This window comes from Oncorhynchus clarkii, chromosome 13 (genome assembly GCF_045791955.1).
Source record: "Oncorhynchus clarkii lewisi isolate Uvic-CL-2024 chromosome 13, UVic_Ocla_1.0, whole genome shotgun sequence".
Lineage (NCBI taxonomy): Eukaryota > Metazoa > Chordata > Actinopteri > Salmoniformes > Salmonidae > Oncorhynchus > Oncorhynchus clarkii.
In genome coordinates, this window is record NC_092159.1 from 17,758,683 (window position 1) to 17,771,217 (window position 12,535).

A 12,535-nucleotide genomic window follows, 5' to 3' on the forward strand; every position below is an offset into this window, starting at 1 on the left:
AGTAGGGGTGTTAACCCCGGTGTCCTGGCTAAATTCCCAATCTGGCCCTCAAACCATCACGGTCACCTAATAATCCCCAGTTTACAATTGGCTCATTCATCCCCCTCCTCTCCCCTGTAACTATTCCCCAGATCGTTGCTGCAAATGAGAATGTGTGTTCTCAGTCAACTTACCTGGTAAAATAACAGATAAAAAATAAATTCTACAATTCTGACTGTACAACAGCTATTTGGTAAGGTCTTAAAAACAGATCCACTGAACAGATGTGCTTTCTAACTGGTTTATTGTGATATTTCACCATCAACTGCAATCTTTCTGGAAGTTTTATCAACTACTCTTGCCTCTTACCTCACTTCCTGTCATTCACACCATTCACACTCATATCACCAAAACGTGAAAGACACAATGACTTCATCAACAGTCACGTTAACATTTACAATGACCACCAAAACAGTCACGGTTAGATTGGATATAGCTTCCTACCCCTTGCCCGCTGCCTGTCCTCTGCACGGCCCCTCCACTGCCCCTGCATGTTGTCACTTGGAAACCCTGTACACAGCATTGTCCATCCTCTGACCTCAGCACTCCACCGTGTGCGCCTCACCATTTCAGCAGTCCCTCCTTGGATATTAGACCCCATGAATAGTTCATCACAAAGGTTCATGAAATCATCACTTCACCCTATTCCCTTGGTGGTTTTGGTTATCCATGATACAAGATCCTCCCCTGCACAAACTCCTATTGTACCTCTTCTATGGTAGCTCCTCCAATGGGGACTCTGCCAGTCCGAGAGATAGGGATTGGCCAGCTGAGGTCACATGTTTAGGAGTGAGCTGAGTGCTATAAAGAATCATAATTGCATACTAACCTGCTGAAGCATTTTGCCTGCTGTGCGCTTGTATTTTGGATAATAGGCTGCAGTGCATGCTGGTCTATGAATAGACCCATCAAGCTAACCTAATTTAAATGCCTTGTTCTCCAGTGAAGCAACCAATAATTGGGTAAACGAATGAACAAACTCATGAAATGGTGAAAGACTCCTGTAAAAAGTCTCCAATCAATTGCATTTTGTTTTAATTGTTCCCGACCCCGAACCTGTGCTTGATCTTGATACAGTACGTGTGGATATCTTTGTTCCACTAACACCATTCCTTTCTCTCTCTCTCCATCCCTCCACACCATCCTCCCCTTTCTCCCTCCATCGCTCCATCCCCATGACAGTCAGAAGCTGAGTTTCAAAGACCGTGTCCGGATGGCGAGCCCCAGGGGGCAGAGTATTAAGAGCCGGCAGACGTCGGTGAGCGACCGGCGGTCCCCGGGGACTGAGGCTGGGGGTACGGAGGGCACCAGCCCTGCCAAGGTCCAGAAGAGCTGGAGCTTCAACGACCGCACCCGCTTCAGACCCTCCCTCCGCCTCAAGATCCAATCACGCTCCACTGCCGATGGTGAGAAGAACTAATGAATTGTTGTGATTGGTCAATAGTTGGATTTGGGCGTTTAGTGTAAGAGATGGGTTGATTGGTACCATGTTATTTCCCTTGCCTTTATACCAAAATGGTAATCTTGCCCTGATACTTTCTACACATGTTATCATCTTTAGAATGATATCTCATGATATCTTTAGATATACTTAGATCACTGGTGAGCTACATTGACTTAAAACCACACTCTTAATGTCATGCTAGCTTTCACTCCCTTTCCCTAAGTTCTCTGGCTGGGCGCTCTGTGCTAGCCTATGAAGGATTACTCCTAGACCGCCAGTCTTATGGGCAGACCAGACCAGAGCTGGCACAGACCATAGAGCGCAGCGGGAGGAATGTTAATGCCTGTTTGCAGTGCGCTGGTTTGGGCTAGTGGGGCTGGCCGGCCTGGCTTGGTTATGGCTGGAGCTCTGAACCGTGCTCTGGATGGTGGGTGGGAAGGGAAGGGAACGGGTATGCTGTAGATTAGCAGCCTTAGGGGGCTAGCAGAGGCTGCAGTGCTGCTTTATCCAGCCTAGCCAGCTGGCTGAGGAAGGCAGGGTAACAGCCACAGTGACCAGGTAGCTAGGTCAAATGGAACACCAGCTAAATTCTAGAATGAAGTAGGTCTATACCAATAGTGGACTACAATAACACTATTACCATAATAACACTATTACCAGCACATTATGTTGAGGATGGATAGAAATGGAATAGGGGATTTATCCAGATGAATCTGGTGTAAGAGACGTTTTGGATAAAGTGAGGACTACTGACTATACTGTATATGACACTGACCTTACACAACCGTACAATAATCATGTTGTATATGGTAAATGGATTGTTGCATATACAGTATGCCAGATGGATTAAATGGCTTTGCCAAGAACCAGCTACAGCACTTTCTGAATTAATGAGAGCAGAGATTGATGCTGGCTGACACACACACACACCAATCCTCCAAAGGCCCGTGGTGGCTTGCCTTGTAACATTACAAATAGCATTAACCTGGGGTCATAAAAAGTTTTCTATTGGTCAGGGGGAAATTTGTTTGATCTGCACTCTACCACTTCTAACCCCTGGCCCGCTTTGGTGTGCTTTATGTCGTAACTCAGGCCACTCATAAACAGCAGGTCTTTGTGATAATATTTCCCATTAGCAATATAGCTACTGAGGAGAGGCAGCTCTCAGGCTCGCGCTCTTCAGCTATACTGTGGACTCTTTTGTGAAAACAAGAATTTTTCCATTTTTTTTCTCTCTCTCTCTCTGTCTCTCTCCCTCCCTCCCTCTCTCTCTCTCTCCAGTAGCAGTGCGTGGGTAAAATCCCTGTGGAAGCCAAGCCAGTAAAAACATATTACAACCAATGTTGGGATGATTGCGTTGTTTGCTCTACAACCCATTCGTTCATACGTTGCCGTGATATACAATAAGGCATAAATTCAACTACACGTACATTTGTTTCATCACAAAACCGGAGAGCAACGTCGGGCCGGGGGAAGTCCACAAAGCAAATATTGCATGTAATGAACAGTTATATGACCTGCAACCAGTGGTGTAAAGTACTTAAAATATAATACTTTTTCCTCAAAAGTACTCATATTTTGAATGCTTAGCAGGATAGGAAAATTGTGAAATTCACACACTTATCAGGAGAACACGTGGTCATCCCTACTGTCTCTGGGGTGGCAGGCACAAATGCATCTTTTATAAATGATGTCTGAGTGTCGGAGTGTGCCCCTGGCTATCCATACATTTGAATACTTTTACTGAAGTAGTATTTTAGTGGGTGACTTTCACTTTTACTTGAGTAACTTTCTATTACGGTATCTTTACTTTTACTCAAGTATGATTTAGAAGTCAACACAAAGACAACAGGAGCATTGCCTCTGCTATTTCAACACCATTCCAACTTAAACATTTAATCAACAAGGCTAAATACAGTATGCTTTTTTGAATACACTGAAAACAAATGGTACAAGTGTGTGTGTGTGTGTGTGTGTGTGTGTGTGTGTGTGTGTGTGTGTGTGTGTGTGTGTGTAATTAAGTAAGTAAGTAAGTAAGTAAGTAAGTAAAAAGAAGAAGTTTGGACTCACCCTACTTGTAGACTAGCTGAAAACCGATGCCATCCTCCTCTCTTTCATGTTGGTTAAACGGTCTGTGGCTCTGTCATACAGTACACGTTTAGTTTTTGTTGTCATAGGCTACCTAGTTAAAACGCTTGTTAGCCTAACTTCCTCGCATGGGCAACAATGAACCAGCGAAGTTAGCTGGCTACTTAACGTCAGCCTACAATTTGCCCAGCGTCTTCCGGGTTAGGCCGTCATTGTAAATAAGAATTTGTTCTTAACTGACTTGCCAAGTTAAATAAAGGTTCAATAGATATACTGCCACAACATGTCATACTCTTTTGGTCCACACAGCATCAGATACATGGGCTACACATACTGAGACAGAAGGGCTCTGTTTCCCTCGCTCTGATGATTTCTCCGGTGAGATTCAGCCACTTGCGAATTGATGGAAAACCATTAAAACACAGAGAGAGACGAAATATATGTTTTTTTTTTGTAAAATATTTGGTGAAGCCTGGCTCCCCTTGGCATCAATGCGCACCACTGTCTCTCTCCCTCCCCTTCTTCCCTCTCTCCCCTTCTTCCCTCTCTCCCTCCCCTTCTTCCCTCTCCCCTTCCTTCCCTCCATCTCTCTTTCTTTCTGTCTCCGTCATAAAAATAATGAAGGTATGTTATAACTCAAACTCTCTTTCCCTCCATCTCTCTCTCTCTCTCTAGCTGACTCTAACATGACCACTGAGGATGGGTTCGGTGATGACAAGGGGTGTCACTGTGAGATCTCTGTGGAGGACCTGCTGCCTTCCGTCAAGTCTGTCATCCGAGCCGTCAGGTGAGACACACGCACGCACGCTCGCTCGCTCACTCACACACAAACACACCTGCTGCCCTCACTCAAGTATGTCATCAGAGCCTTAGTGTGACCTTTTTCTTCTTATTGTAACCTCCAAACTCTTTCCCCTAATCCATACCGTGAGAGGCAGCTTCAAAATCTCTCTTACTTCCCGCCATGGGTTTTAGCCAGTGGATACATTACTATATGTCTTTTCCATCAGTCTTACCACTTTGATCCTCACATTGGGCAGTAAGGGCCTCTCATATTCAACCTCTTCCGCTGTATGGGGCCCACAAGTGTATGTACTAAGCTCCCCTCTACACTCTCTCAAAGGGCTAGATTTACGTGCTACACAGCTAAGGTAAACAGTGAGGTAAAGACTGATTTTACCTCAGATCTTTCGCAACTTCACAGGAATATTTTCTTTTGAACTATGAAATGATTTTCCAGATGAGCGGTCATGTATTTATGTTGAGAAAGAAGAGCTGTTTCTGCTGTTGCTATTGGATAGTTTTAGATCTCAGTACCTTGCCGTGTGTTACTCGAGGTCAATGTCCTTCTTTGTTTGAGGACTCCCTCTTATGGCAGATTGACGAACTGCATTGAGATTCCCTCCTATGCTGGATCGCTTTCATTAGGACACACCGTAGCAAATATTTTCTCAACGGGAAACAAAAACGAGCGTTTCTTGTTAGACACGTTCACGTAGTCCCTCCCTGTTTCAGGCAATGTTCTTTCATCTGGTATTTAATGAACATGGTCTGGTCCATCCAGGATAATGAAGTTCCACGTGGCCAAGAAGAAGTTTAAGGAGACGCTGCGTCCGTACGATGTGAAGGACGTCATAGAGCAGTACTCCGCCGGACACCTGGACATGCTGTGTCGCATCAAGAGTCTGCAGACACGGTGAGAACAATAATGCACTGTCACGCATGGTCAAAGTGCTCACATAGTCACACTCTCTAACTTAGACCTTCCAATAAAATGCATGAAAAGGCTTAGTTAGCAGCTGTTTGCCCATGTGTATTCACTGCTTAGCCACTAATGTAAGCAGTATATGTCTTTGTCTTCATATGAGTGTGCATATGTTCGAGTCTGTGTGCATACATTCATATTTGTGTGTGTGTGTGTGTGTGTGTGTGCGCGCGCGTGCGTGCGTGTGTGTGTCCTCACTTTCCCCCACAGGCTGGACATGATAGTGGGGCCCCAGCCCCTGAGCAGCCGAGCCAAGACCTTTTCCTCTCCCTCCCTGCCCATGTATTACAGCCAGGGCAGAAAGAACTCCACGCAGGGGTCAGAGTTAACCCCCTCACGCCCCTCACACACACCCCTCACGCACTCTCCTCTCCTCACACCCTCTTGACTTTCTCCTCATCCCCTGCATGTGGACTAGCTGATTGTTTGCTAGAAGAAACACTGCATGGTTTTCAAATCGCAAAAATCTTTCTTACCTGTCTAGGTTGACAGTATATCTTACCTGTCTAGGTTGACAGTATATCTTACCTGTCTAGGTTGACAGTATATCTTACCTGTCTAGGTTGACAGTATATCTTGCACGGGGGATCCATTTGGGACTGTTGAGGGGTTCAGTTTCTAGATTCCTCCTGGTGATGTTTCTTCTGTTCTGCATTCCTGTCAACTGAGTTTTCTCTGAGTTTTCTCTTAAACTTATGGCCGATTCAATCAGATCCACTTTAGCCAACACCCGCATAGCTGATGTTTTGACGGAGTCGGCGGTGGAATTGCGTTAGAGTGATCAAATCCACAAGTTGCTCCCGGCATTATAGCTAAAACGGACATTGCCATTGGGTGCACGGAGTCTCATTAAGTTTGCATTCTGGAATGTGAGACGTAATCTACACCTCGATTAGGCTGTTAAAAATCCTCATTATTTGGTTAAATGATTTTTCAATTAGAGATTCATTATTTCTATATAGCCGACACTTTCTCATTCTGAACTTCTAACGCGAGTGGGGAGGTGTGGCTTCTTGACAATGATCACAAGAGCAGCTGCTCACCGATTTACAGCTCCAATGCCGTTCCACCGCCGACACTGCCAAAACGTCAGCTATGCGGGTGTCGGCTATAGCCGGTTAACACTTGATCTGATTAAATCTAGGCCCTAAACTTTCACTGAATTTGAAAGGCCTTATTTACCAAATGAGTGAGCAGTGAGCCACCATGTGGTAGAAACTTAAAATGACATTTGTCTGGTTGAGAGCTTCTTGAGTCATGGAAAATATTGATTATCTCATATCTCAAATTAAAATCCAAATGTGTAGTAAAATGATATTTAAATACAAATAAAAACTATTCTTGTAATTTAAGGTCATCCATTTTGTATTTCAAATCCAGTAGTAGATAATACATTCGCCTCTTCTTGGCTTCTAAAGTTTAGTCTTAGATGAAAAAAGGTGTATTGACATCCCACTGGGCACAGACGTCAATTCAACGTCTATTCCACGTTGGTTCCACCCCATTTCAGTGAAATGACGTGGAAACAACGTTGATTCAACCAGTGTGTGTGCCCAGTGGCATGCTGTTGATATTGATACACTTGCAACATATATCTCCAGTGACACAGTAAACCGAGCCAGTATATATCCTTGTGAGCAGTATGGGCCTCTACAGTAAGTGTTGTATTCTCACAGAGGACCAATTCCAACTCTAACTCTCTTTCCTTCCTTCTTCCTTCTCGGGCAGGCTGCCTACTGGACATCCTCTGGTCCTGCACCATTCTGTACCCTCTCTTTAACACTATGTCTCCTGTGCCCTCCAGAGTGGACCAGATCCTGGGTAAAGGCCAGGTTCCTCTGGATAAGAAGATCCGGGACAAGCTGCTGTCTGATGGAGACCTGCTGGAGGACATGAGTATGCTGGGTCGTGTCTGCAAAGTGGAACGGCAGGTCAGTGGGTTTCCATGAACTTAAACGCTGGTTCATTAAATATGGTGAGTTATGTGTGGTTCACCTTTGACATTCGTGGGAATTGGCCTATACGGATGGGGGCTCAATTGAAATGTTTCTTACAGAAGAAATATGAAAAGCACACGCATGACCAGGGTAGCAATTGTAAGGGAACAGTTTGAAGATAATGGGAAGATAAATGATTAGACCAAAGGTGAGCACACAAGTCCACCTGACACGAGACTGGATCCAACCAATACACTGTCGACATTCAGTAACATAAGAATATCCCTGGAAAACGTGGTGTAGGTGCAACATAAGACAACAAAATGACAAGGGTTTGAGTGAGAGGACTAACTGGAGTCTCCAAGTGGCCACACACCTCTCCAAAGTGTGCACAGTTCCCAAGTCATTTCAATGCATTTCTATGACTCAAAGAAGAGTCTTCAACTATAAGGTACTTTTTGAGCTCTCCCTAGCTGTGCCGTTGAGGAACTAGAGCAAGCACACTTGTCGTTGTTTCGCTTGGAACACAATCCTGTATCCCCGCCATCACACGATTACTGTTGATGTTTACGCAATCCAAAAATGGTCCATAATGAATCGCAGTCGGGGTCAGGTGGGCATGATTTGAAAGCTTGTTCTGTTGCCGACATGACTAGCTAAGTTAATATATACGATCTTACAGTGTTAGGCTTTCACAAGGTCATTTTGGTGCGCATAGAAAGGAGTCATGAGTGCATGCATGTGTGTGCCACGGCAAATTATCTTCACAATAAACAAACATGGGCTCATTCTGTTCAGAACAACCCAGGGTATGACGCCATGTCATCTTGTAACTGTACATCAAACATAGTGATCATAAACGCTGACACTGTATATGCCACAAGTTTTATGATATGGAAATGTGAAGTGCACATTTGGACTCACAGGTGTTTGGCTTGTGTGACATCAAAGTGGTATTTATTATAATAATCCTCATCGTCTCATCTTTCAAAGTACATAGAGTCCTCTTAACTTACAGTATTTCCCTCACTAAGAGAACCAAAAAATAGCAAACGTTGCCCAAGTACCGGGAGGCAACTTCGCGTGGTGCTCAAGTTCAGAACGGCCGTCAGTCCAAACCCATACACCGCTGTGAGGCATTCGTGCCCAAATCTGCCATTTTCAACCCGTATACGGGTACAGGTATGAGTGTAAAGGGCTACCAACTATTGTTATTCAACATATTGTAATTGTTTTGCGTATTATGGTTAAATGTGGTTGCATGTTGTTTGTATTACCAATTATGTGAAAGTACTCTTTCTTTTGTGTTGCTAATATTAACCTTCATTTCTATTTCCTTCAATCCATCCCTCTCTAGGTCCAGTCTATTGAGTCGAAGCTAGACTCCTTGTTGGACATCTACCGGCATGTGCTACGTAAAGGCTCCTCCTCTGCCCTCACCCTCTCCTCCTTGCCCCTGTTCGAGCTGGAGCAGACCTCAGACTACCAGAGCTCTATCCTCTTCAAGGACCACTCCACCTGCTCTACCCAGGTCAGCAGCACCGGAGGGGGTACAGGGATAGAGGGCCAAGGGGGGTGCGTGACCCGCTCCTCCACCAACACCTCAAACCTGTCCCGGGGACTTCACCTTATCCTGGCGCCGCCCACCGAGCTCAGCCTCAACCTCAACACTGGCACCACCTCGCCTTCTACCGGTGGGCCCCCGCCCTCCTCGTTCAGTCCGTCGCCCCTTCCTCAACACCACCACCATCATCATCATCATCATCATACCCTGCCGGAACGTGGGGAACCAGTCCATAGGGGAAGTTCTTCTCACTCACCTCCTATTCTTACTCCTAATTGTGTATCTGGAAGTGGGGGGTTTCCTACTCTGGCCAGGCCCCCACCGCCTCCTCCCCAGCCCAGCCGGACGGTGGGTCACTCCAGGACGGAGAGGGAGAGGGAGGTGGAGGTGGGCGACTTCTGTGGAAGCCCGGAGGAGAGGGAGGATGGTGATGTGTTAGGCCCAGAACAAGGCCTCAGAATCGGGAGGCTGGGGCAGTCAAGAGGGGGGTCCAATGGGAACAGCAATGGCCGGCCCTGCAATGCCAAAGCAGAGGGCTCCTGGATGAGACACACAAGCCTGGAGATGGAGCCCCTGGTACCCCTCTCTTCTGCTCTGGGAGGAGGAGGCCGCTGCTCCTCCGGCTCCAACCCCAGCCAGGTGGACCGAAGCCTGGGCAAGTCCATGTCTGTCCAAGACCTGGGGCAGGGTGGGACCACCTCCATGGCCCTGGATAGCCACCACCATCCTAGCCTCAGCCTCTCGTCCCCCAGCCCCTGCAGCAGCGACTCCCCCACAGGCTCCCACAGTAGTCAGGACCCTGGGGGAGGGGGCGGCGGGGATGGCTGGGGGGAGGAGGACCTCTTTATCAGCGACAGGGACGTGGACGCCCTCCCTCTCCCTCCCGAGGCTCAAGGTGGAGCCTTTGGCTTTGACTTCTTGTCCCAGGGTACAGCCGACGCAACCTCTTACTCTTCAGAGCTACTGAGGACAGACCCTGGGCTTGGGGCGGGGTTAACTGCTCTGGCGGGGTTCAATAGGAGCCTGCCGAGCGGGAACACGTCATTGCCCGCCTCAGTTGGGAGCACCGAGTCCCTGAGCATGCCGCACGTACGGCTAAAATAAGACACACCCCCGTGTCGTATGGACCAATCAAAAAACCTCACCTTATTAGAGCTCTTTATTCTATTTTTGGAGGGGTGAGGGGGAACAGGGAGGGACTATAATGGTTATTTCTGTTTATATTTATGTTGATTCATTTGATAAAAAGCAAAGTATTTTTCATCCAAGTCGACGATACATGAACATATCATTGCATGAATTATTATTGAAGAAAGAGGTATATAAAAAGAGACTTTGATATATATATTATATATATATCTAAGAAACAAGCTCAACTTGATCCTGAAAGACAGTGGGTTGATCTGTGATCTCGACACTGCATGAGCACTGCATGTTTTCAACTTACCCATGTTACAACTTACCCATAAGTCTTCATTCATTAACACTGGAAGTTGTTGATGCCTATAGGCCTCATGGCAAAACCCTTCTAGAAAACGTTTCCTTCATTTTAATACACATAATCATGTACAGTAAAAGTTCAAGTGTGGGGCCTCCTATAAGACTAGAGCATATGGGGCAAGTTAAATGCTTACATGAACCCAATATCATACTCTTATCCAAAGCTTCTGTGGCAGCCATCTTGAAATGAATGTTGCCTCAATACGACCAAGTTTTTCACCCACATCAGTTCCCTATAATAGTTTCTCATTTGAGTGACTATTGTGGACATACAATGGTACAAAACACCCCTCATTGTAATGATAGACTTGCCAAGTCCAGGTCAATACTAGTTTGAGGTAAATTGAATTCTGCCAACAGGTCACACCCACACACTCCGGTAGTTTACATACTGTATAACCGTTGTACACAAGCTGCTACACATAGTCCCGGGAAAGGAATAACTTCTAAAACAGGAGACGAATAGCTGCTAAAACCATAGAAATAGAATTACTAGAATACGGTCCACCCATCATGACACCTTTGAATGGGGATGCCCGTTCTAGTACTTCTATTTCTATGCCGAAAACACAGTTCCATTGTGCACCCCGAGGTGTTATCTACCCGACGACCAAGGCATCCACATTATGTGATTTCTTGAGATGCCTGTGTATCTTCTCATTTAATATTTTTTTGTTACTTATAACACAAGAGAGCAAAACACGAAGGGAGAAAATGTGCAAAAATATATTTGTTATCCGATTATGTGACCCTCTTTTAATTAAATGAAGATACTTGCAGTCTTACATGGTTTCAGTCCCAATCACACTCCTCGGCTTTAGTTCTTTTAATACGTTATAGTTTTCAATGCTTATTAAATTGCTTAAACGGAAGTTGACATGCTGTAGAATGTATATAATGTTATGTTAATAATCTGTAAGTGATATTTCGCACACCCTGGCAAGCAGTGTGAGTGACATCATGGCTAATGCTAACAACAATTATTCCTTTTGACTTAAAGGGATATGTCACTCAAATCACAAAATTACATTGTTTTTCTTACCTTTCAAACAGTCTTTACAGGGTACCAAAATAAAACATGTATTTTGTCATTTGAGTGGACTAACCTTTTAAGTGTTACAGATTCAGGTACAACAGGGTCATGTTCAATAGGGCACAATGTAGCAAAACATTTTGAATTGGAATGCAAAGATGACTCATTGGACACGCTCAACCTCAGGTAGTAGGCTACCTCATCGGTTTCAAAACGTTTTGTAACATTTTGTGCCTACTGAACAGGATCCTGTAAGGATTATTGGATGTTTCACCAAGGGGGTTGTTTCAAAGGAGAGAAACCCATTCAAAAACAACATGAAATACAGTATGAAATTGTACGCTAAATCCAAAGCTCCAGTACACATACCATTGGAAACAGAAACCTTAGCAGAAACATTTATGGTCGATTAAATCCTTATTGAAGGCTTTACCAGAATATGTGAAGTATACAAAACATGCAGTACATAACATGGTGCCTTTCTTGGCGATATACTGTCCATTTCAACATGTTTATTTGCACCCAACGTGTGGGTTGTTGGCCTTTTGTGCTGAAATGGTCTCACATACTTGATTTTTTGTTTCGTCCCTTGTATATATAAAAAAAAATGACTATCTGATTTGGGCATTATTTATCCACAGACAGACCATGTATTACCAAAGGAAAACTGGCCTTTAGAAATGTCATCATTGTGTCTCATACGATCATTATCCTAATTTATTTAAATGACGTGCACATACCTAAACGTTATTACGATAGTAATAATGTCCGTTAGCTCCAATCAAGATTGTGATGTCATGAAAAATGCTAAAGAAACTTTTATTCTCCTACATCAATAAAAAAAAAAAGGAAATTCAAGTGTATGTTTGTTGACATATTTACAGACACGTCCTGTTAGCCTTTGACCACTGTGGTGTATCCTCTGTTCTGTAGCTGCATGTTGGCATCTATTTATTACCTTGAAAATGATTGTTTCAACTTTCAACCCATATTTAAATGACTGCGGAAAAATGGATGCACATGTTGCTAAGTCTGAACCCTTTTTAAATGTCTTTCGATATAGATCAAGCTCACAGGTTACAATAAGGTGTCGAGGGAACAGTGTCGACAAGGTTTGAACAGTGCAAGGGAGCTTTTAATCCGAGCAAGGTGCTATAATGTGTTA

General features: G+C 44.7%; 1 protein-coding gene across 7 annotated transcripts in view; it reads left to right on the forward strand.

Annotated features, from left to right (window-relative positions):
* LOC139424534 (potassium voltage-gated channel subfamily KQT member 5-like) overlaps nucleotides 1-12,218 on the forward strand; it is a 150,981-nt gene extending 138,763 nt beyond the window's left edge. For 4 of the 7 annotated variants that reach the window (XM_071176463.1, XM_071176465.1, XM_071176464.1 and 1 more), the window contains 5 exons: nucleotides 1,222-1,445; nucleotides 4,247-4,358; nucleotides 5,136-5,267; nucleotides 7,141-7,267; nucleotides 8,631-12,218. In XM_071176463.1, coding sequence (XP_071032564.1) covers nucleotides 1,222-1,445; nucleotides 4,247-4,358; nucleotides 5,136-5,267; nucleotides 7,141-7,267; nucleotides 8,631-9,941 — 1,906 coding nt within the window. In that variant the 3' untranslated portion in view covers nucleotides 9,942-12,218. Of the gene's footprint in view, nucleotides 1-1,221; nucleotides 1,446-4,246; nucleotides 4,359-5,135; nucleotides 5,268-5,546; nucleotides 5,655-7,140; nucleotides 7,268-8,630 lie in introns of all 7 variants that reach the window. The other 3 variants (XM_071176462.1, XM_071176461.1, XM_071176467.1) reach the window with 1 other exon arrangement.
* The last annotated feature ends 317 nt before the right edge of the window (nucleotides 12,219-12,535 follow it).